Genomic DNA, 26,136 nt, shown 5'->3' on the forward strand with positions numbered 1-26,136 from the left:
TTGACGATAGACTCTGTCCATTATATTTCACAATTCGTTTCACCGTTCGCTGTACCCCGTAAAATCTAAAGAGCAAGGAAACAAAGAAAAGACAACAAATTCATTGACATGTTCGTCGAAGATGAAATTCGCGATAGCATCTGCCACGTATGATCGCGTGGCGTCGCGAACGGAATGCAGCAACGTTGCGTACAAGATTGCAAAGTGGGGGAAACATCTGCGGGTCGGTGACAAGAGTTCGTACGAGAAAAGCACGATACGTGATCTGTGGCGCAAAAATCGGTAGCAGGAAGAATCGATCGAAGCGCAGCAACACGGTTGGCCGGCGGTGGTTGAATGCTTTATTCATCGTCAGCAACCACCGCCGGGTCCGTTTCCGTTAGCTCGGCGAGGACCCTTCAACTCGAAATTCCACGGAAACCAGTTTCATTCAATTTCTTTGGACGGCGAATCGGCCGCGCGCGCGCGTCGATGCTCGGCGATAAAGGTTGCAGGAGAATAAATCGTCCGGACAGGTACCGATAAGAAGATTCGACAGAAAAGTTGAATCCGTGAAACCGGTCGCCCTATCCTCCTCGCGACCCTCGGCTCTATCCGTCCGCCGGGTCTCTCTCGGCGACGACACCGGCGACGGGACCCGAAAAACTGTCGCGGGTCCCGAGACTCCGGTCCGAATTAATTAGGCAGAGCGAAGCCCCCCTCCTCCCCTCTCCGGCCCTATATCGGTTGCAACATCGACAACTTTCGTGCGCTCCCTTTCGATTCGACGAATCGGGCCTCCGCTTCGCGAAGGAAGCCGGGATCCACGCTGGCTGCATACTGATCAACTTTTCCTGCCAGCCTGCTGTCCGGGAATCGTTCGTTCTGGCTGTTGATTCTAACTTTGTTGCGAGTTAAAATGGATGTTGACGGTTCAATAGCGAACGCTCGAGAGATTGATACTTCAGTTTCCGGGAGGCGGGGAGAGAATAATTTACTCGCGCGGCGCGGCGCGGCGCGGCGGTGCCCGGGAGTTCCGCGAACTTGCTCTCGACGGGAAGCTCCCTTTTGCAACTTCCGCCGTGTTTTCTGGAAAATGGAGCGATGCGAAAACTTCTCGACGGAGTAACTTTCTTTCTCGTGGAAACAAGGCACCCCGTTATTACGGGGTAAGGTCTTTGGCGAGCGCTTTCATTTCCATCGAATTCAAAACATTTTTTTAAACAGTTGGGGGTTTCCATCTGTCAATGGAAATCAATTTAAATAGATCCCTTTTATTGAATCTCCAAAATGTTCGTGTCAGAACCGACCGCATTCTCTTAAGGCCGGACGAATTTTTCCAGCCGACCAGAAAAATTCGATTAAACCCAAGGAACGCCCCAAAAACCGTCCACGCGCCGTTACAGAGTTGCCTCGGCGGCGGTCGTACGGTGGATCCTACGGAGCCCCGACGGAATTTCGGTCCCAGGAATATTGGTGTCTCGATTTTTCCGATCGACCGGTCCCGGGGAATTCGGTCGCGCGTGCAACGCGATTCTCCTCTCTGTGCTCCCAACCCTTTTTTCGTGTTCTCACCCCCGCAGCTGACGAGCATCGGGGATACCACCTGACGGTTCGGGGGAACAGCTGTTCTCCCTCCCCTTCGACCCCCACCCCCACCACCACCAACACCAACGGTCGGGGGGCCCCGCAACAACGGTGCAGGGCCGCCGAAAAAATCGAAACGATTTCGGGGGGCCCCGGCAAAAAAGCTGGCGTCGAAACACCCGGCAGGATGTTCCGGGGATGATTAGAGATCCGACCGCGTACGGGATTAACGGAGCAGTCGATGATGAAATCGGTTGGCCAGGTTGCCTCTCGCGGCATCGACGAGACAAATTTCAATTAAGTAGAAAGCTTTGCATCTCGCGATTAATTGAAGTGTTATTTCTTGGAGAGAGAAGAAGACTGGGCAGGATAGGGAGGCGAATGATGCCAAGAAAATTGGAAGAGGGGAGATTGAAACTATTAGAGCTGTATTTACGTCGACTTTTCATTCTGATGAATCGACGCTTTAAAAATCATTTGACGTCAAATCAAAAAAAGACATTTGAGTACCTTGTATCACCAGTGGTACACGTGGCACGGAATGTGTTAAAGCAGCAAAAACGAAGAACCTTGCTCATCGACGCACATTGTAGACTATACAATATAACATTCTATCATAGCGACCCGCATATACCACAGCGTCCTTCATCATCCCCTAAAAGAGGATAACATCGATCGGATCGCCAATCGATCGATCTATCCAGGAGGAACTCGAACAGATTAGCATCGGGCGGCCTACGACAAAGTGATCGGCAATTACTTGTGCCACATTGTAGGACCGTAGGACCGTAGGACCGTAGGACCGGGATAGATCGTCGACGGTCGACGATCCAGCGTGGCGGCGGCTAACGAAAGCGCGTAGATTCCCTTGGTAACAGCAGCCTCGACTTATTTTCGCCGGACGAACGTCGAAGACAACAAAAGTACCTCGACGGAGCAGATGCATGGCATGTGCTACGAGCCGACACCAGATGCCCCATTGGCGTAGAGATCCCCGAGGCGAACCGCCGCGCGCCGCCACGATAAAGCTGCCCATGGGATCCCTTCGAAGCTGGTCGCGTGCCCCGGATAGGGCCCACGGCATCGGTCGCCTTTTCTCTATGCCAGAACCCCTCGATCCCGATAGATCTCCGCGCGTAGGAGACGCCTAGGGGACGCGTAGGTCAACCTGCGCGCAGCTGAGCCTGTCCTGAATAACGGGGAAAACGATCCCTGCGGCGGCCATAAGCTCGCGCGTTGTTTCTCGGATCCTTGGAATCGTGTGTGTGTGGCTGAAACGATCGATCTCGGAAAGATTTTCTATGGGGGAACTCGAGGATTTAGGATTCAGGGTATTTTCGAGGTATTTTCCTAATGGAAGGTTCGATTATTGGCAATGTGCTCGTTCTACCAATCCTTCAAATATCAAATTGATTATTAAGAAAAATGGTAATTTAGTTATGAAAGTCTTTATTTGCGCAAAGGGTTGATATAATTAGGTTAGTTCTTCGGTTAAACGAGCCTTTGACGCACAATCTAGTTCAGTATTTAATATATCATGTAATCATTTAATTAAAGAAAGAATTCTTACCTAAAATCGAAGAACAACTGTAACTCCGAACGCCTCGATCCTCCATCCTCGGTCCTGATTTTTGATCATCCTGAGAGCTCCGTCCATCCGTCTATGGAAGCTGGCAGAAGTCCAGAGATCACCTGAAAAATGGACCAACGAGCACGGCCGAGCCTCGATACACCGGATCGATCGTTCGTCTCGCAAACGCAAGTCGAAACAAACAGCTTTAATCATTTAAAGTGCCGAACAGAATGGTCCGTCGACGAAACGAATACGGAAAGAGGAATGTCCGGATTGTGGGGGGAGGGGGGGGGGGGGGGGTCGAATCGATCAAGCCAAGAATTAAATTAACTTATCGCTCGTTTATTTGCTGGTCAATGTTATCTACAATGATTTATTGTAAAAGTAACAATAGTCGTGTATAAGTTAAAACGATATATCATACATATGTACAAGGGACGAGGATCCGATCGAGACGATCCCGCGCGACGTTCGTCGATCGGTTTAGAAACGATTCCCGCGAGGAATCCCGATTGATTGGACCGCGAACGCCTTCGATCGCGGGATCGATTCTCATTGCCGGAACACACACAAAAAAGAGAATGATACGTTTTTCGGTTCGATTGGGCGGCGAGTGATTCGCGATCGAGGTCGTTCGTCGATCCCAAAGAACCACTCGCGGCGATCTATCCTCCCGCCAGATTTCCTCGATCGATCCAATGTCGACGTCCGAACACCGCTCGTATACACCAGAAACGATTTTTTCCTTATCTAGATCTACCGGATTCGATTAGCTCCGCGCGCCTAATTAGCCGATCAACCATCGTCGCGCGCCGTCGATTGCTGAAACGGTTCTTTTTCCGTCGTTCGCTCCGGCGACACTGGATCCGACATTTTTTCGTATACTATTCGCCGGTCGGTCGATCATCGAACCCTGCGCCGCGTTATGCGATCCATTTCTCATTTTTATTAAATATTCCACCTTTTGGACCGACAATTTTGAAAACAAACACCGGCGAAATTATTTTCGATATTTTCGCTCAGACATTTTTTTATAAGACTATATAAGTTATTTAACAAAATTTTATTATACACGATACCGATGAATCGAGGATAACAGATCAACTCTTTTGAGGTTCCATATAAGGGTTCATGGATTTTGTTTACGACTTAATGCTCGGTATCAAGATTAGGGTAGAGGGGTGGAAAATGTAATTTCGGCGCAAGCATAACGCGGCGCGAGGTCCCAGCAATTAAATGCATAATTTTCCACCGGCGCCGAGCTTCCGCGCACTTATGATAAAATAGTCTACGAATTTCTCCTAGGGGTGTCTTTAATCCTGCTTTCAGCGTGCCAGCGTTTCAATCGCTATCCTCGAAACGGTGGACACCTTCTTCTGAAACTAATTCTCTCTCTTTCTTTCTCTGGCTTACCGAATAATAAGAATGCAACTGAAAGGATCGAAACGCCGTTGAAAATCTTGCTACATAGGGGATGGGAGTTGAAGATTTTAGAAAGTCTCCGAACGCCGGGAGAAAGAATACAGTGGGTATCCACGGAGACCGATTAAAAAGAATATACACGTTCGAGACGTTCCGGATCGTTTCCGAAATATGCCAGAGATACGCGTACTTTCGCAGGATCTACAGCCCTCGTGTGGAATTAATTTAGCCGGAATAGGAGAGCCCATCCCCCCACGTTCATATCGATCCAGCGTATGAACCGTCCGCGCGTTTCCATCGTTTTCCATCGGCTGTTCGCGCGTTCCCCGAAAACGACCAATGGATGGATGATCGAGAGCGAGTGCGAGACGCGAGACGCGAGAAATCGATCCGGGGGATCCCTTAATCCTATCGCGATAATTGTAAAAATAAATAATGGATAATTAAAAAGAACGATAAATGCTAATTGTGTAGCAACGACGATTATTGATAGCGTTAACGACGACGATACATAAAAGTGGGAACGTTGAAAGAAACGAAACGAAACGAAACGGGATAGAGAGAGAGAAGAGAACGAAGGGAGGACGAGAAGAAAAAAGAAACGCATCGCGCGGCTATGGGGAGGAGAACAATGAAAAGGCGGCTTCGCTTTGTCGGAGGGGAAACAAAACGATGGAAGGAGGTTGATTCGGTGGACGAACGGAAATCGTCCGAGCCTGATCCGCAATTGGAAACCGGGCTCGTCCGCCATTTAGTGCTCGGATCCCGTGGAATCGCGGGATCCCGGGGAGCCTTTAACATTCGTCGGATCTAGTACGAAACGATTTGCTTGAACAGCGAAACCTGCTACCTTTGCATCGCCATCTTTTCTCGCAGAATTGATCCGTAGGCACAGAAATCATAGAAAAATGCGACGAGAACAGAAGCGAAGTTGTTCCAGAGACTCGGCAGGTGCTTCTGTAAGGAACAATGGAGCTGGCAATAATTGTCGAGAGGAAAGTTCACGCTAAAGCTACGCTTCTGTTAGAAAAGACAACGAAGGTTTAAGAATCAAGAGAACCGACTGCAGATTTCGTAGATCTATGACAAACGACAACGACAACGATCTGCCGCGTTGGCAGAACGCGGAACGCAGTCATCGAAACAGAAAAGTCCCAAGTTCGCACTCTCTCGGAAAATACCGCGGCAGGTGGCACAGGGCAGCCAAGAATCAGGCTAGCCAGCAGGGACTCTTGGTACAGCTATCCTCCGTCTAGAAGCGGTTCGGGCCGATCTACGGGGCCAGGCGGACTGGTGAAAAAAATAGCGATGGGATCGTAGATCGACGGTGTTTACGCGGTGTACTGAGCGAAAGCGCGTCCCCTCTGCATCTCCAGATGGTCCTTCATGGCGAGGACCGTGGGATGATGGGGCGGCAGGCCTTCGTCCTCGACGAGGTATCTGAGAGCTTCGGAGGCGCAGGCGTCCCAGCCGGCACCCCAGGACGCCGGGACCTGTTCCTGGCTCCTGGAGTCCTCCAGATCGTCCTCCATCCTCAGGCGACGGTCCAGACACTCCATCGACTCCCTGAGCAGCCCCTGCTTGCCCCGGGAACTCGAGGAGCGCTGCCACTTCTCCGGTATCTCTTCGTGGTAGGCCGTCTCCTCGGCATCCCGCTCGTCCCGATCCTCCTCCAGGCAGTCGTGCTCCAGATAGCTGGACTCGAGGTCCATCCGGTCCCTGTCGCGAGGACTCCTCGCCGACAGCCTCGCCGAAGAGTTCTGCTTCTGATGATGGGACTGCTTCAACTCCGCTGCCAAAGACGCCGCCAGCTGGTGCAGCAGCCTCGTGTTCTCCAGCTCCTCCTCGTCATCCTCCAGCTCGTCCAGCTCCACTCCCTCGTCCTCCGAGGAAGACAACAGGTCCTCGTACTCCTCGTCCACGCCCAACAACGTCAGCAACCTCTCCGCCGCATCTGCGCAGACCAATTTGTGTATGCCGATTGCGTCCGATAACGGTAAGCGAGCTTAATTGCGATCGGGGGATCCCTATCTCTCTCTCTCTCTCTACCTCCCTCCCACCCCTTCGTTCGTTTTCTTCGAGACAGTTTAATGGATGAAATGGATTCCGTGTCGATCGGTTATCGCCGGGATCGATCGACTGTCTTGTTCGCCGGATAATCAGGTCGGCGGACGCCTTTGTCGGGTGTGACTCGAGGATGTTTTCGGGCTTGGCGTTTTGCTCGGCAAAAACTATGGGAAATGTTGCGGAAAGTGGCTCGGCGAGCGAAAGAGGGAAAGAGCGAAAGAGCGAAAGAGGGAACGAGCCGCGGAAGAAATTTAAGAACGACGCACCTTTGAATGGTTTAAACGGGCGATGCTCGTTGCACCTGCCTGTCGGGTTCAATAATTTCACGGGATCTTAACGAAGCGCGCTTGGCGGAGACTGCATTCCTGATCGTGCTACCTTGAGCGATGCGCGAGCGCTGTTATTCGAAAAGTGATAATACCGAGGCTATCGTAAATCGCGTGGTCGGTGCCATCGGTGGTTCGAGTCCGCCTCGAAGTCCGAAGTCCGAAGTCCGACAACCCCGGCGACGGGGACATAATTTGTTAAATAAAACGCCGTAAATCGCGTCACGGTGTCGCAAGGGTCGCCATTAATCTCCGACGTGAGCGTGGCTCGTTCCAGATACGATTCGCAGCGAGAACCAGTCGAGTTTTGCGAGAGAGCGACGGTGCAGGATCGCGTCATGAATTTCTGCCGGACGAGTGTCGTCCAGAGAGGAGTATGTACATATTGCGGAGGGCACCGTGACGAGTATCCCGCTGTCGGGGAACGGCGAGAGACACGCGGCGTAGAATGGCGACAGAAAGAACCAGATCGCGTGAAAAGGTGAGACGAACCCGATTTCTCTGTGTTCGCGATAAAGCGACGATGAAAAAAAAGAATGGCCGCGACGAGAGCAGCCGGGACCGGAATTCAGTTTCGACTCGGTGGCCCGGTTTCGCGCTCGCTCCTGTGGGAATCCCTGGCCGGCAGCCTCCCATGGGAACTACCTGTCGCTACCCACCCCATCATCCGTCCTGCGAATCATCGAATTTCGCACGAGCCTCTCTCTCTCTCTCCCTCTCTCTCTTTCGCTCTCTCGCGCTCGGCGGCCGTCTGCCGGTGGATACGCACGCTTCACTCCCCTGTGAGAACCGTGGACGAAGGGGTCGCGCGGCAGGTACGGCCAGTAGCTTACCTGTTCATGGGAACCGCGAGGATTATGCCGACGCAGGGGGTGTTCAATTAAACGACACTTTGTGGACCGATGGTCCACGTCCAGCCGAGGGGCTGCAACCAATACCTTTGGGAATTTTTTCCCGCGATACCCGTCCACCTATCGATTCCAAATTCTGGGGGTCTTCTGACAGGCCTTCTAAGATGTAACCTGAATTTTTCTATACAAATATAGAGATTTCGTATGAAATTATAGGGGTTCGAACATCGAGAAAAGTTTTAAGAGAGATATTCTTAGCTATAGGACGCTGTGGGAATTTTTATAGAAAAAAGCAGTGGCAGTATCGATCTGCAATTTTAGGGTTGTATTCAGAAATCTTTAAGGAATAGCAACATAATATTTTAATACGAAAACTGCGATTTTATTCGAAGCCACAGTCATTCAAATATTAAAAATGACGTAAAAATCTACAACCGATAAGAAACAACATCTTTGAAAATTTTTGCAATGCAGACCATTAGATGAATCCATTGAAAATTTTCCAGATATGTTTTACAATCTTCGAAGAACGCAGACATAATTTTTCCACGCGCGAAAAGCGACTTTCTCCGAAACTGCAAGCCGCCCGAACTTGGAGCGTGTGAAAACTGGGAATAAGGTAAAATCATTAACTTTCCTGAATGGAAGCTAACGATTCACGGTATGTTTCCTCGGCCGTTCGAGGAAAGTTCGCTGGACCCGTAGGTCGAAACTCGTGGACGTCGAACATCCCTGAAACTGTGAGAACTGGGACACGGCGGGTGAGAGAGAGAGAGGGAGAGAGTTGCCGAAGTTTACCTGGGAACGTCGTAGATAATATCAGGGACGTTCAATTAAGTGATTCTTTATGGGGTAATATTTCAGGAATCGATGGGAACATCGTAGGAAATTTGTTGCGACTTGCGGAGATCGAAAGGGGCTGCTGACTCCAGGAAATTAAGTCTTCTCGGGGCTGGGAGAGTGCTCAAGGGTCGCCGAGAAGCCGGGCTACCTTGCTCGCGTACCTGTTCGTGGGAACATGATGGATATCCTCCGAGAAGGAACAGTTCGATCGGCCCATGATTTACCATCCCCGGAGAAGAACAAAAAGAAGAAGAAGAAGAAGAAGAAGAAGACGAGGACGGCGCGCGCTCTCCGGCCCAATAACGACTTAATCAATGAATTAACAAATGGTCATCGGAAGCGCATCAATATCCGAGCGACCGGAAGGTCGATTAATCAAAACCCTGTTGGTTATGCATCGAAGACGGATGGACGCGACGGTACGCGGACTTAATTGAATGAAGATTTAATCGGGGGTAGGGGGGGAAGAGGACGGGCTTAATTTGCCGGTTCATGGAAGCCGTAACCGAACTTCGTGGAAGCGAAAACCAAGAAGTCCCATCAATTGAAGGTACGTCAGGTCTTTCGTGCTTCGTCTCGACAGTTATTGGAACGGAGGAAAGCAGCGGGCCACGGGACGGGAGTTGGCCCCCAAAATTGACTAGACCCGTTGGTGGAAACAGAGGGTGGGATTCTTCGGCGAAGTTTCAGCAAGCTCGGAGCCATTATTTTTTGGTCGGAGAGGGGAGCTGCGCGGCGCTAGGGGAGATTGAACGTGGAAGAGACTGCTCTTGTTATGAATTATGTAACGACGCGCCGCTGGTTGGGCTTGGATAGTAGTTTGGGAAACAGAATTTGCGTCCGCTTATGGAAATGCTGTTTGCGTGGATGTATATAGTATTTACCTGGCCGATGAAGGATACCGCGTTTGATAAATGGCAGGACGGTGGGAAGGTGTCTTCGGTGAAGTTAAATCTTCCATTTGGTCGCGGAAATGGCGAATGGCGTTTGTAGCGATTCGAATACCGCTCGGTATTCTTCTCTCTGGAAAACGCCGCGAACAAATGGCACGGCCGAGCCCGAAATGTCTTTCCAATATTTCTGGCCGGAAAAAGGAAATCGGTCGCTCGGTATAGCGAACGCGAGCAACCCGCCATCTACGGAATTACAAATTTGGTAAAATGTACAAAATGTTATTTCATACAAACTAGAACGTCTTCCAATATTTCCGAAGGTATTGGACCACGAATGCTTTGCTTTGCTTGTTGCAATTTCAAGAATTCACTAGAGTAGAATTTAGCAAAATACAGATATAGAACCCTTGTCTCATTTTTAAATCGAGATTAAACTGTCGAAGCATTGACGAGACCCGGTCGGAGCAGGTCGGAATTGTTCTCTCGCGCGTCTCGAATATCATAGCAGAGGGGGCTCTCGCCTAATTTCACTATCAAAGGGGCAAACGAGTCCCGATTGCGATCTCTCCGTCGGCGAGAAACCACCAGGAAACGGTCGAATACCACGGGACCATATTCCCCCTCGCGAAGCAGACGACTTTTTCACGATAGGCCATTTTTTCAGAGGCTTTATACATTAGGCGCCCCTTTTTTTTCTTTATCCCGTCGTCCGTCGACACCAGAAGAGAGAGAGAGAGAGAGAGAGAGAGAGAGAGAGAGAGAGAGACCAGTCCGAAACGAGTTCATTGTTTTTCTTCCCCCCCGGGAGGACAACCCCCCAGGACGTGGACGCCGGACGTTCCCACAGGGATACCCAGATTTAAATGTCTTCTTTTCTATGGGCTCTCCGACGACGGGCCGAGGCCCGGATTGGGTTAGGTTAGTCAACGATTTAAAGGGCTTGAAGGGTGTCCCACGGCCACCGTCCGGAAACGATCTCTCAGTACACACCTTGAACCCTCGAGCATCCCCTTGCGACAATTAGAACGGCGATCGACTCGAAACATTGTCTCGATCATTTGACCAGCGATATCAAGAGAGTTATATTCTCAGAATTGGAAACAATTGATTTTGCGAACACCATACGGTATTAATATTTTTCTATTTCTCTCGGTGCTAGACCGATAAGAGAGAGAGAGAGAGGTTGTCTCGTTGCGCGAGGATCTCATTTCTCAGCGCCGAAGTAATTCCCTCCGCCATTTAACTGCAGCAATCTCGAACGGTGTTCCCAATTAAATTCGCTGGCAACATCTCCCAATGAACTCGACGTTTCTTCCTACATTTGTTTCTCCGCGCACTTATCTTGCTCCAGCGCATTACACCTGTCTCGCGCAACGTTCTTTATCCACCGCCATGCTTCTTTCCGATTCCGTCGTTTCTCTTTCCCCGGCATCCCCCTTTCTTTTTCTTTAGCGCCGCGGAACACTCGTTCCCCGTTCGTTAACATCCGCGACACTCTGCCAGCGATTAATTAAGAGCAGACCACAAGTAACTCACTCGCAATATTCCACGGGTGTTCTAAAATCTGGGGCTATTAATCGTGCTTCCTTAAAGGGTTAGGAGCGCGTCACGGACAAAAAAATGATGGCCAGAACGCGATGTCCGTTTGTTTGATAAAATCGGAGGAAGTAGAGCAATTCATTTGACGATCTACGAGAATTCCTACGGAATTTTAGTTGCAGTTTCGATTCGCCTAACAATGCTGGCACGAACAATAGCACTTGCGGCGGTCCAGCAACAGGATGAACGATTTCCATTTAGAAGAGTTTACGAGCACGGGGTGAGATCACGGTCGCTCGATCTATTTCTGTTCGACAGGCATCACGGCGAATCGCCGCCGCCGCTAGCACCTTCTGGCCGGCGCACTTCGTCATAAAACTTATTTATACAGAACTCACGGGGACTGCCAAGTTGTCCCTAAACGTCGTGCAACCGCTGCTTAAGTAGCAACGAAATCGCGAAAGCGACGAGCATACGCGAGAAAGGTTTGCTCGCGGTTCCTTTGTCCCCGGAAACACGGATAATCGAGTTTCCCGTGGAATATGGGAAATTTGGTCGCTTTCACGGGGAACATCGTCTCATCCTCCGGATCCCCTTCTCGCCTCCGGTGTTCGCATGCCCTTCGTGGGATGCGCAGAAATCCCAGGAAACGTTTCTTTTCATCAGGAAGGGTGTCGCCCTTTTTTCATCACCCCAGCCCTTCTCTCTCTCCCTCTCTCTCTCTCTCTCTCGTTCCGAGTCTCCTGGGAATCGCGACGATCGCTTCTCTAAATAGCATCGACCCAATTTCCCATGCACGATCAACGGCGAGTACACTGTCCTCGCGTCGACCATGAGCTTTTTCAATCTGATTAACCCCTTGCCGTGCCATTGTCGTTACGCTCCCAATGATTAGGAATTTTACGATCGTAAGAACAGCTTGGAGGAACATTTTTTCACATTAAGACGACAGAACTTTTTATCGAGGTATGGACAGTTGTTCGTATTAGAATAACCTCGCAAACTATGGCGTCTTCAAAACATTAACCGAAGACATGTTATCATACAATGGGAAAAATTGAAGAAAAATAATAATTATTTATCGATTTGATTATCAATATCAATTGGAAATTATTCGCGCCATTTACAACCTGTCGGATAGGTTGACAGAAAAGTAAGAAGCATCGAGGGGGCATCGCGAACACAGACAAGTTCCGCGGGCCATCTTGTCACCGGTAGATTCCCCGCGCGTCAGCCGCCCCTTCCGCGGAGGCTAATGCAATTCGCGAGACGCGTGGATGGAGCGAACGTCCCCGGAATGAAAGATGAAGAGCAGCTCCATCGGCGGCAGAAGTTTCATTTCAGTTTCTTGCTTCGATAAAGGGCGAATTAGCCGGAAAGTTTCTCCCCCCCCCCCCCTCCCCTCCTCCTCCGAAGTTCTATTAAGTTGGCGCTGTCGGGAACGAAGTTAAACTCTCCTCGGATTCTCTGGACTCCCCATCCGGTTGGCAGCGCGCGCGCGCGCGCGTGAGAGAGAGGAACACAGCACTCCGTTTCGCCGACCCGTGTTAAAACAGCGATCGAATCAGAAACAGCTCTCTCTCTCTCTCTCTCTCTCCTCGGGACGGCGCGATAAAAAGCGGAATTAAAGATGAATCGCGAGATAACGACATCGATTCGGCACGCGAGTCCCCCCCGCTACAAAGTTTTTTCGGTGTGTAAACATAATTAAGGAACCGCGCGGAGGACCGTCGATTAACGGGCTAATAAATAAAGACCGAAACTCGATCACCGGCTCGTTAAGGCAGCGATCGCGAACGGAATCGAGCCGAGACAGCCGATAACGAGGCTCCGGGCTCTCCCGAAGGTCCGTGGGATTCATTAAAGTTTTGTGGGTCGTTACCATTAATCACGCGCCCGGGGAAAATAACTTTCCGCTTTCGGCCGGTCCGGAAGCCCGGCCTCTCCTCTCCCTCTCCCCTGCCCTCCGCTTTTTTTTGAAATATGAATTTTATATGGTAATTGCCGCAGTCTCTAACAATTCCCAGTTTCAATCTTCCGAGGAATATCGCGCGACGCAGCGCCCGGAACGACGCGCGGCGACGACGACGACGACGACGACGACGGCCAAGGGAAAGGGGGACACGACCGACGCCGATTTACGATCTATAAATCTCTTTCCGGGCCAAACATCCCCCACCACGGCCGAGAGATACTCGCGATCGATTCGCCGATTCTCGCGGAAGATGTTCCCGCAGGATTTATTCCGTACCCGACTTTTATGTAATCTCGCGATCGATCCTCGCAGACGCTCTTGCGAGACGCGTAAGAAGCTTCCGCGTCAGCTCTCCTTATGGATGCCGGGGAATAACATTTTACGAGGATATTTCCTCGCGGTGCCGGGACTCTCTCTCTCTCTCCCTCTCCCTCCCTCTCGTTGCCGACCGACGTTACTGAAATATCAATGCTGTTCGCCGCCGTGAACTCTCGCTCTCTCTCCCTCTCTCTCCTTGGATCTATTTTTGACGATCCTGTAGCTTCCCTGTAATTTCCTCGATCGTCCTCCGGAAACCACCCCCTCTCAGCTTTATGGTTTATAGAGGAAGCGTTTTCGAAGGTTTCTTTCGGCGAATGGTAAAAGAGTACCGTACTCGCGCGACTCTGTTCGAGTTTCGCTAATATAATGTTCCACGAAGAGTACGGCCGAGTTCCAAAGAAGTTTTAAAGAATTCAAGCATCTCCCCATCCGGAATTTTCCACGCTCGGATTTTCCACCGAGATTCAGCGTTCGCCGCGATGCTACTTTGAGAGAGGTACAGACCGGTTAGATGACATCAATTCTTCAACTCTCCGTCGTGGTAACAACCTCGGCTAAAGGAGGTCTCATAAAAACCCCTAAGCAATCCTATAAAGAATTCATCCCGATCCTCTTACGGGAAACCAACCACCCACTGCTCCTTCAGTCGTCGTATCGGGACACGAAGAATCCATTTTCCGCGTCTCCGTAAATCCCGATTCTACCTTCAACCCCTTGACGAGCGACGATGCCGCGTATTTCCTACGTCATTGTACGGATTGACGTAAGATATTTTGTAATAAAATTCTCAGAATGAAAGAAGTCGCGCCTTTCAAATCGTACGAAGATCGGAAGTTTATTCGTCAAACGATTTGTTAAAAGAATCGAAATGTTCCTAACCCCTCGCAATACGACTCCTTTTATGCAAAGGGTTAATAGAAAAGAGCTCGACTAATATTTCTTCGATTCTAGCTTTCTAACTTCGAGTTCGCTAATGAACGCGCATCGAGGGCCAGAATCTTGCCGGGTATAAAAAAAGACATTCAAGACAATCGTCGGTCATCACGGTGGTCGAGGATAATGACCGACCGCGACGGAATCGATCCCCGAGCAACCAATTAAAAGCGACTGGAGGCGAGGAACATAAAAATCCTATAAAATAAAAAGAATTCGAGGGAACCGCGATACAGGGTGCGTGCGGTCACGCACGCGTTTCACGGTGGTTCCCGTGAAGTCCTGAGGGGAGGCTGAATTCTATGGTGCCCCGCGCGGTACACCCGTGGATCATGCGGGCTCGCGTGACCGAAAGTTTGCGCGTTGCCCGGGGTGGGAACTCTTCGGCGTTAAGCGAAACAGAGAAAGAGAGACAGGAGGACCGGGTAATTAGGAGCGATTACGGTACGCGTTCGAACGGACACCGTGGGACCACGGGACGGGGGAGGGAGGGAGGGAGGGAGGGAGGGAGAATGCGAGCTCGTTGATTATAAAGTGGTAAAACCGAGAGGGTATACTTTGTCGTGAAGTCATCGGCCGATCCCGAAGGACGTAATTACATGGATCCCGAACGATCTCGCCTGACAGCCGAGACACACTCGCGCCCGGGATCGTCCCGCCCCGAGAAATTGCTTCGTTTTCTTCCTCTCTTTCCACCGTTATTTCTCCTTCTCTCTTTACGATATTTTTTTCTCCCCGCACGGCCCATCCCCCTTTCACGCGGTTTCTCCTCCCCTCGACGGCGAATCGAGGAGCATTGACTCCGCGCATGGAACACGGAAGCTGTTTCTCCACGGCAACCCCGTAAAATGTCCAACTATTTCCTACGTCCCGTCTCATCCGAGAACGTTGCTCCCCAATCACAGTTAGCCGTCATTCGGATAGAGTCGAATAATATTTCTAATTAATTTATCGAATCAAAATTAACTCGATTAATACACCGAATTAATTCTTCTCCGTCCAATCTTGGACGGGAAAATCACAAGGAAATATGCGTCATGAAAAATTGTCCACGATTAATTTTTCTATCCTACTAGCTCGTCGAGGGGGTTAACATTCGCGCGACGAGCACGGATTCGTCGCGGCGCGACAAATCGCGGCTCGCGTACGATCGAGAGACACCCTAATTCTAATTAATCGTCCCAGACACTCGTGGAACCGCTCTCCGACCATTGAACCAGCGGGCCGACTCTGCAGTCGCCGCATAATCTCGTAAAGCCTCGATTACCCTCGTTGCCCGATCACGATCAAGATTACCGCCAGGAATCCCTCCGCGCCCCCTCGAAACGACTCGGTATCCGTAAACACTATTTCCCCTTTGCTCTCGCAGCCCGGCGATTTTCCATTACCGAACTCTACTCACTGATCGCCGATAGTTTCGATGATTCGATGAAACGTTGCGAAACACGGTGGCAAAGGGCCTAAATAATTACGCGAAAATAATTATTCCCTCGGGAATAATACGAATCAGACTCGCGCCGATTCCATTCGCAGTTTATTCGACGACTCCCGCGAGCCGTCGCGCGTTGTTTAAGATTATTCGGTCTAGTTACACGCCGGATGCTCCCTTAATGCCGACCCCGTCGACGATCTAATTAACGGGTAAATAAAACGCGTAGAACCATTGGAAGGGGGGGGGGGGGAGCAGCACGGGGCCGCGAGACAAGAGAGTAGTTAGAGGGGAATGGGATCCGGGGGAGGGGGTGCGGCAGCTCGTGGCTGAGTTTACGAGCGGCTCGAAGATAGCGGTCGCTCGTGCAAAGAATGGGGAACTTGCGACATTCGGGGGCAATTGCCGGTGTGGAATCGTCGCCGGGAAACTATGGGGTAGTTGCGAGATAATTATCGCGAAGCTCTGGGGAAGTGTTTCCGCGATAAAGATGTTTATAAGGGGGATCGAGACTTCGCAGCATCGCTGCTACGATATCCTTTGTAGGAATGTTGATCTCGCGAGAAATTAGTCACCGTCTGTCGCAGACATCGTTCGTCCTTGATTAAGAAAAATGTTCCAACGATCGTGCCCGCCTCGTTCCAAACAATAGCAAGGCGAAGCGGGGATTCGCGGAAGCCGCTGCTCCGCAGGAAGCTCGGTTTAATTACCTCGAATGGTCGGAGACGAATCCGCAACGTCGGTGGCCAGGTCAACGAGGTCCTCGAGGCCCCCCGCGTCGCCCCCGCAATCCATCATGGTGTCCTGTAACAAAAGAATAAATTATTAAAAACCATCACGCTCGACAAATAAGAATGGGATTTAAAATGTGCTCCAGGGGGACGTATAGACCCCGAGACGTAACGGAGAAGATCGGTCTATCTCTTTTTAGAGTCATCCTCCCCGGACAAACAAGTCGCTAAAAGCTAGTTCCAGCAATCCACCGGCAGACACCGGACCCGATTATTGCCCGATCAAATTCATTAAAAAACTAACACCGTTCAGCTAACTCGATTAACGGAGCCGAAAAATGGCGTCACGGCGAAACGAGCTGTCCATTAACTTGGCCCGAGACAAGTTACTCCAACGAGAGCGGCAATTATTTATAAAATAAAAAACACGGAGCGCACCTTCGCTCTTCCCCGAATGCCGACACCGGGCTAAGAATACATCGCAATTAAAAGTTAATTACGCCACGCCATCCATCGCGAAAGAACTGACAGCTTCCGACGCCGCGTCGGACGCGTCCGAGTGCAGCATTCCGAACGATTTCAATCATCGACGCGATCTACAATCAATCCATCCGGGGATGGGGTACACGGATGGGAGGGAGATCCACGGTTTCCGCGGAATAATTCCGAGAAGATAGAGCAAAGAGAGAAGCGTTTAATATAGTCATAAAACCGGGAGGACACGGCAACGATCGTCCAGGGAATGCAAAAGAAAGGATCGCCGCGCCGTGACGCTTCGAAATTGCAGTGTGTGCGTACAGGAGATCTGGGAAGAGAGTAAGAGAGAGAGAGAGAGAGAGAGAGAGAGAGAGGGAGGTAAAAAAGGAGAGGAAAAAAGAGGAGCAGCCGTCAGAAGGGTTAACGAGATTCCTTGCGGTTGTCAGCGCTTCCTGGGGCCCGTTCCTGGGGATCGTTCCCAAAATTGAAACGTACAAAAAGCAGGCGGTAGTATTAAGCGGCCGGTGGCCGGCCTGGCGGTCGCATTAAGGTGGCACTTTGTAATCGGTGCGCGCTCATTACGACTTTCTCCCGGAATAAGCGTTACTCGTAACGAAATTACACGATACCGCCCCGGTACCGCGCGGCCGGCGAACCGTTTAATTATACCTTCCCCCGATTTTTCCATAAAATTCCTCGCCCGACCGGCTCACGCTAATTCCTGCCGTTCGTTAACCGGCGAATTAAACTGCTCTGCTATACCTATTCCTTCTCCCTCTCTCTCTCTCTCTTTCTCTCTTTTTCTCTTTTTCTCTCTCTCTCTCCACCCGTATACTTCTCACCGAAAACCGTTCTCCGGCGTCGTCGTCGACGTCCACAGAAAAAAAAGGAAAACGAGGATCGGGTAACTGCGGCGCAGGATCGGCCCGAAGAGTGGACATTACAACGTCGTCCGGGATCTTTATAAAGTGCCGGCATCTGGCCCCGAGAAAGCGAGAATTTGCGATCGACAACGTGGGAACTAACAATAAGAGCGGAGACCGAGAGAGCTCCCCGATCTCGTTTCCATCCACCGTAACCACGATTCTGTCCCATTCTTCTCTCATTATTCTACCATGATCTTCGAGCTATATGTCCCAAAGCATGGCTATTCGATCTTCGTAGACATGCTCTGTCATTTTATTTTATTTTACTAGAACTCTTTCACATTCGAAAAATCATACTCGAATTCATTTTGCTCGAATATATTGCGATGAAAACAAATGTTCAAAATTGGTCAGAAAATAGCACGCGCGTGCTATCTTTTTCTATGGGTGTGTAGAAAAGGGGGCCCCCGGTGGACATGCAATAGTCATAGACTTTCGAGGACAACGTTCGCCCGGGTGAATTTGACCGTTTCGCTACCGAGCGGCCGGTTTATGGCTGACCTTGGCGGCCCGTAAATTCGGGAAATTTATTGCAACACCGTCCGGGCCGGGGTGGTTCGGTGGCGGTCGCGTGAAAATGCGTGGCACCCAGTGACCCAGAGACACCCGGCAATAAACACCGTAGAACTGTACAGTGGCGCGGACGTCATTGTGTGTTCGAAGGACGGCTACCACCGATTTTTCCAGGGTCACCTTTCCCGCGTCGGGCTTAGTTTTAGGGTAGCCCTCGTCGCGACGGTTCCTCGAAGACCCGAAAAATTCCCGGCCGGGCGAGAGAGCCCGGAGATTTATTTTCCCGGTGAACACGGCGCGGCGAGAGAGAGAGAGAGAGAGAGAGGGGAGTGAGAGATCACCGGGGGGTGAGAGAGCGTTGCTTTCACCGTAGAAAGCAATGGGGTTCGGAATTAAAACGGGGAGGTCTCCGTGACGTCGGGCTTCCTCCGCTTGTTACCATTCTTCCCGTTCTCGGGCCGCCTCAATGAACGATTTCGAGAGGGAGTAACGTTGCTTTTATTTCGTACTTTATTCCGTGCTTTTATAGTTCCGCTTCTTGAAATATGCCCGGGAAGCTTGCGCGAAAGCGGAGGCTTTTGTTGCCATTCTCTCTCTTTCCAAAGGCCTTAATGAGCCACTTTAAATGAATCAGACGACTCTAGTCTTTCATACCGTGCTTTATTTTATATTTTCCTTCTTCTTCAGCTTCGAATATATGGAAAAGACTCCGCGAAAACAGAAATCGCGAATATTCTCCTGTCTTTGTTGCCGACACTTTTGTCTCGCCAAAAATTCCTTCCAAACGCTCCAAATTGTCCCGCGGGAGAGCTTTCGCGAATTGTTAAAACATTTTTGAAACGCACCGCGCGTACCATGGAACAATGGACGTTCTAAGCTGCGCTCGTTGCCGGTTTCCCCCATTTTTTTTGAAGGTGCCTCGTTCTTTCGAAGAGAAATGAGTTTTTCCGACGCGTTCCAGGAAACTTTTGACAAACGGTCTGTCGAAATATTTGGCAAATGCGTTACGGAATAAAATGCCGAGGGAAGAATTCATCGCGCTCGCAAAAGCGTAACCATTCGCGGCCACGTGGTGTAGTAATTCGTATTATTCGCGTATCAATTTGTTCGGCTTCACGGCAGAATGGGTTTCGTTAACGCGGAAGATTTCATTTCGCCGGACGGCTATTAATAAAAGTATTTCTCTTTTTTTTTTAAAGCGACGCTAGCAGCCCGCGAATCGTATTTTTCCAAGTGAGACTGTCAATGAATTAATTCGGCCGACGAATTCAAATCAGCCGCATTAATCTCGCGGCAGTGCGCGGCGGCGGCGGCGCGCGCTCGTTACTCTTTCGAGCCGGCATAAATTTTCGATGAATAAAATCAATTCGGCCCTCGTAAAGTATTCACGCCCATTCATTCGGATCTGCTCCCCCCCCCCCCCCCTTTATCGGCCGTTTTCTGCGGCCGGGTGCCGGGTGCCGCGATCTTTTCCACGGTCGTTCCTTTACAATCATTGTCCGCACGAAACAGCCGAACTAATTGCAAGGTTTTCGCGCTCGAATGATGAAGGGCCCCGCGTCGTTTACGAGCCACGGAAACGGTGCAGCAAAATTTGACGGTCCTTAATGATTTCGTTGTCGAACAAGGTAATTCTCCGGCCGACGCGGCAGCGAATTAAAAAACCTGGCCCGATCATTTCTGCGGCCCAATGAGGGCTCTTAAAGTGGACGCGCATTAATCACGGCCGCAAAAAAGGCCCCGCTTCTCTCGGCCGCGTCGCGTCGCAAAATGCAGATCCGTTCCGCTCCCGAGTTCTCTTGCAATCGCACGCGGACGCGGCTCTAAACGTTTCGACAATTAATTGACAAATTTTTCAATTTTAATTCGTTTACCGATTCTACGTTTCCGTGTACTGTAATGGCTAAAAATAGTGGAGACGTATTTTGAATTGATGTATTTCCAAGTTCTGAGAAATTGATTTATAGCTCTTCGAATATTTAACCCCTCGAATTTACTTGTCTTGAAATATTTCTATTGAGAGCAGTAGTTATAACAGAGGGTCGAAGAAAGGTGGAGAATCGAATACCAGCGCCGAAACTCGGACGAATTTTTAGTTGTTGTTTTACGAGAGCGCATTGGCGCGACGCGCGGCCATCAAGAGCAGCTCGAAACTGTTTATTAAAATCGTTTATTTCGTGCCGCGAGTGTTAAGGAGACTTTAACGAGCGTCATAAATCGTTCGATTACGATGGCCTCGGTAGCGAGTGTTCCGTTGTAATCAGACCGGGTAAACGTTCTCCCGTTCGATTGATTATTTCGTCCGGACGTCGAGGGGGCTCGCGGGGCGGCACGGACCAGAGAGCAAGGGCTAATTAATTACAAATTATTCCGGCTTCCCGATCCCGTCGCGTCGCGTAAAAAGGGGATTTGCATCGAGAGTGTGTCCGCGTTTTCTGACGGACCAGGAAACGCCGATTTCGGGCTGTTGGCCCACAAAGTGCCTCGGAATATGTAAATCCACGGCCGGGTCCTTCTTCCGCGGGACCCCCGGAGGCCCCGTAATTAAAGAGGATTGCTCAATTTATGCGCGATTAAACGTAGACCGGATCGATCGGCCGCTCGCTTCATTATAATTTCAAAAAAGGCGACTCCCTTCGAGGTCCCCGTCGGTCCGTCCGGAGCCGCTACACACCGGCCACGAAAAAATCACGATTTCCACGCAAAAAAGCCAGCCGCTCTCTCGCTGCGCCTCTCAGATACGCCCGGCGCATCGTCGGCCTTATAATGAAAGAAAAATACCAGGCGTAGCAGCTTCGGCTTCATGCCACTTTTCGCGCTAATTTTTCAAACCGGAACCCCTCTCTCTCTCTCTCTCTCTCTCTCGAGCCGTGGCCCGGTAATTTCGTAGCTCTCGAAACGCGCTTTTAATGTCGCGTATCAATCTTAATCAATCCGTTCCATCCGACTTTTGTTGTTTCGAAAACTCGATCGTTTTTCAACCCTTTTTTAGTGCCGGCCAAAAGAGTCAGACGTACACGAGTGAAATGTACAAAATTCGTTTAATGTAGTTTGATCAAGTTTTGGAAAGAAATTAAGAGAATTTTGTAAAAGTAGTCAACAACGAGATATCGTTCTTCGGCACTGAGAGGGTTAAGCGGCTGATTCGTTCGATCAGCATCCAGCAATTTTACACACGATTTCCGGTGAAGAATTCTCCGCGACCGCGTGTCTCTGCAAAATAATTCCACGTACCGTTGTTTCGCAAATTTTTCATCGCATTTACAATATCGCCGGGGAAACCGTTGCGTTCCCGCCGCTCTGGCTACAACGCGATTAAAAAAGTCGAAGAAAATGATTGAAAGCCTCGGTAGTATACAGAGAGAGCGGACTGCTGCGTGGAATTTCAAGAAAAAATCTAGCGGAACGGGATCAAAGGAAATTTCAAAGCAAGCCCGCAGAGCCTTCCACGGTTGAACCCCTTCCCCGCAGCGTTCCAATTCTACTAATTCATTTCCAGAGGCTCCAATTGAATCTTTTCGCTCGGTTTTGTATAAATTTGCCGCGCCCGGCAACGTTTCCATTTCACACGGATGCCATGGGCGGAGGAGCAATGGAAACCGTTCGCGAAACGATCGTAATAAACGCGGATAAAATAAGCTCGCGAATAAAATCGCGCGAAGGGACGAAAGGCGGGGAGAGGGAAGGGGGTCGGGGGTCGGGGGGGTTCGCGTTAACGCGGCGAAACGAAAACTTCTGGCGCTGGTAAAAGTTGGCCGGAGGAATAAAGGCGGAATTGACTTTCTATTGTTACGAGCTTGGAAGGAAATTTGTTTCTCTATCTGATTCGACTTTTTCATTTTCCCCCTCCGACCCGCCCGCTCGTATTTCAGCCCCTACCTCGCCGCTCCCGTCCCCGCCCTTTTTCTACTTTGAAATTACTTTCCGCGTCGCGTTCCCCACCCCTCTCTCTCTCCTCCTGTCCGTGTTTTTAATTCCGCGAGTGGAACGTTTATGGAAGCAGTTTCTTTTCCCCTCGCGCTTCCCTCTCCTCCCTATCTTTCTCTTTCTCTCTCTCTCTCTCTCTCTCTCTCTCTCTCTCTCTCTCTCTCTCGATTCTTTTTCTCGTTCTCTCGTTTTCCCCGTATTTTACCAGCCCTTCCTCTTCCTTACGTCTTATTTAGAAACGTAATTTTTCTTCCACCCCCCCCCCCTCCCTTCGCACCACCCCCAGTTGCCACTACCGTTCTCTCCCACTCTTCTCTTCTCTTCCACGTTCGCGGGCCGAGTAATAAGGAAGAAATAGGGATATCCCAGTGTCGCGAAGACGTACTTTGTGGCGGTAGAGACGGTAAAGGGGGACGCGCGGTGAATTAAAAATTTTCCCGGACATATTTCAGCTTTGAGCGGGTCCGAGGATCTACAGGCGGGCCGATTCAAAGCACCTGACACGGAATTTACAGAAGCAATTTCGCGGCCACGCTCACAGGGGTGGGGGACAGATAAAGCCCTGGTTATTCAGGGCTGCTTTTCCACCAACTCCACCAGTTTTATTCCGGCTTAATGAACTACGGACTTGTCTCTGCGCGGGCTCGCGCCTGCACGAGAGAGCCGCTGAAAATTTATTTAGAAATTCGTCGGATTACCAAGAATTACACTTCCGCCGCGGAGAAATACGAAAGAGTAGATTTTAATTAAAACCCGCGGGAGTCCTGCGACGTGAATACGGTGCAAAGATGGTCTGGTTTTATCAGTCGGTTCTCTTTTTTCTTTTTCTTTTTCTCCCCCCGAGATAGAAATTAAATTCTGCGATCTACTCGCGAGTTCTCCGCGGGCTCGTTTAACCCGTTGCCCTATGATTTCTTTCACGTTGCGTTGATTAGTATTTACTTATCCTTAATATTTTCTTTAACACGTTCGCGTCGGGCTATTTTTGTCAAGGCCTCGATTAACCACGGTTCTCGAGTGGAAACCGGGTCAGTTTGCGGAAGGGTTTTATTCGACTCCGTCGAATCGATACCGGGAACGCGCTATTAATCTCGAACGGTAGTCGACATATTTTTATCGCGAAACAACCCCTCGAACGGGCTCGGGGAAACACGAGTCAACAAAATTACATTCACCGCGAAATCCATTTCGCTCCGCTTTTCCGCGCCGCCCTTTTATCATACGCCCAAGGAATCGCTAAACAGAACGAAAATTGCAGGCCATAAATTCACCGGAGAGAGCCCCGCCGCGGCGCGGATCATGTTTAACGGCGGCCGGGGCTTCGAATGCTGAACCAGCGACCGGAAAAATTGATCGCGCCCCCTTAAATCCTCGTTGCAACGACCCGCGCGAACCGACCGAGAGCACGGTCCCGCAGATTTCTACCGGAGGACTCTCGGAGATTAGAACTCGGCCGAATTTTATTTCCGTCGGCCCCTAATCTCGAAAACGATCGCGGCACTCCGATTTACGCCGTCGAGGACACCTATACGGTCGAGGACCGTTCTCGAGAACTCTTTGTTTAACCCCTTGCCCTATAATAACGAGTCAGACTCGTGATACACAGACGTAAGACCTACTAAATACGAATATTATTCATTTCCTCTATATCTAAATAAAAATCGATTCTTTCGTTATCAAAGTCTCTAAATGAAAGTACATAAAGATGATAAAAGAAACGAAAATTGTCTAGCACCGTTAACACATTCGAATCGGGAAACGAGAATTCTCGTTTTCGGGGGTGGCGCAAAGACATTTGATTGAACGAGTACGCGCGAAACGTTTTTCGTAGAGCAAATATCGGAGCCAATTAACATTAAAGGCTCGGAGTTCGGCGTGTTTTATTCGGATTACCGGCGGGTCTCGCGTAATAAAACGTCCCAAGGGATGACGGACAACCGGGGTAAGCGTGGCAGGGACTGGTGCCTCGTTAAATAAAACTCTGTAACGAGGTAGAAAATGAACGGGAAGATGGATTAGCCCGGCGCATAAGCGGGTAAAGTGTAAATACGCTGCTGCAACGTGATGCGGATTTTTTTTCATCTTTTCAGGCTCGCCCTCTCCTCTCCCACTTTCTCTCTGTCTCTCTTTAGAGAGATAATTGAACCATCGGTCCGATCAATCTCTTTGATGATCCACGCTCGGCCGCATGAATCGGGAACGATAATAAAGTAACCCGGTAACCGAACACGAAAAAAAGCAGTAATTAACGACCGATGACCAATTAATCCGACGGCTCGGAACGCAATATTTTTAACATTGTCGGAGCCGACAGAATTGTGGAATAAATTCCATAAAGAAATTTCATTTGGAAACAGGCTGTTCTCGGCCGAGTTAATTCGAGCGAACGAATGTAAATTGAAACGTAGTCCGAGCTGGTTGCAACGTGATATTTGAAGAAGAAAAAAATCGTGCCAGGTGGATCAGTGAAATTAACAAAATTGTATAAATAAATTGTTGGTACGCGCCCGATTCTATAGGTTTTCCGCTCGACCGGTTAATGCATCGGTTCCACGAATCATGGTGTACCGATCGCGATCAACGTCTCCGGTTCAATTTTCATTCGTACTTCGCGTTTATTCCTGCGGAACGGAGACCCTCGGCACGTCGGCCAGCTCAGCCGTGTAACGTTAATCGCGAATCAGCCTCGTTACCGTAGGCCGGGACAACCCTTCATCAGGCTTATCAATTTTCTACCCGCATAAACGCCCGACAAACGCAACTAATTTGTCCATAAAACGCTCGCGCAAATTAGTTCCGGTCTTCTCGTCGGCGACGATCGATCTAAATTGCAAATACCGAGGAATTTTAATAACAGAGCCGCCCTCTCCCCTCTGGGGGGTCGTTCAACCCCCGCGGCGCGCTGCAGCGAGCGGTGTCCCCGTTGCTGCCGCGTTTAATATAAATTAGATTAATTAATTCCTCAGGGTGAGGGACGCGACTTCGAAACAGGGCGAACCGATAAATCTATCAACGTTTTGTCCCCTTTTATTTACCTTATTTTATACGGCCGGCGAACGTCGTGCTCGAACAGCCATTAGTTTTCCGGCGAAACGATCGAAAATTGGCAAATAAATCTCCCGGGCTCTCTCTTCCTCTCCCCCTCTCTCTCTCTCTCTCTCTCTTTTTACCTCATCCCGGCTAATTGATTCCCAAACGCGAGCGCCGAATTAAAATTCTGCCACGTGAATTATGAATTCGACAATTATCTGATCACTTTACGCAGCTGGCGCGCGCGTAATGAAACGACCGATTTATGGGCCTTAATTGGATCGAATAAATAGATCGTGTTCAACGATACGCTGTTAGGGACGCTCCAATGCACCGGTTCCGCGTAATTCTAAGCTCCACCGGCCGCGGCTAATTTGTAAATTCATTATTAATTAAGTAACAGGTTCGGTTCCTGTCGTCACATTGTATATCCATAAAATCCTAGGGATGCTTAAACCGTCCTAATTGCAATCTGTTATAATTACTGTGATCCGTCGAAGACACGAAATAGAGAAATATAGAAATATGCAGATAGAAAATATAGAAATATAATATACACTACAGGAAAGGTATCAGAAAAATGTAAGAATATTGTTACATTATTTTCACTTCGTTTAATATTATTAAAAGAGGAAATACAATTTTATCCGTCCTCTGATTTTACAGTCGACAAAGAAACTTTCTATTTCTCGTAAAGGTCCGCAGTTTAGTTATAATAATCCCGTGAAGAAATTCCGCGACCCCCCACCCCGATCGCGAGCAACGCGTTCGCAGTGGCGTAGAATCGTCGAAGC

The 26,136-nt window shown here is 49.8% G+C and overlaps 1 protein-coding gene across 1 annotated transcript in view; it reads right to left on the reverse strand.

Moving 5' to 3' along the window:
* Nucleotides 1-3,472: 3,472 nt before the first annotated feature.
* Nucleotides 3,473-26,136, reverse strand: part of LOC144469176 (uncharacterized) — a 34,674-nt gene continuing 12,010 nt past the window's right edge. Inside the window, exons 2-3 of the mRNA XM_078179145.1 lie at nt 16,449-16,542; nt 3,473-6,515 (exon numbers count right to left, since the gene is read on the reverse strand). Coding sequence (XP_078035271.1) covers nt 5,893-6,515; nt 16,449-16,542 — 717 coding nt within the window. The 3' untranslated portion in view covers nt 3,473-5,892. The remainder of the gene's footprint in view (nt 6,516-16,448; nt 16,543-26,136) is intronic.

Source organism: Augochlora pura, chromosome 4 (assembly GCF_028453695.1).
Source record: "Augochlora pura isolate Apur16 chromosome 4, APUR_v2.2.1, whole genome shotgun sequence".
NCBI classification, from domain to species: domain Eukaryota; kingdom Metazoa; phylum Arthropoda; class Insecta; order Hymenoptera; family Halictidae; genus Augochlora; species Augochlora pura.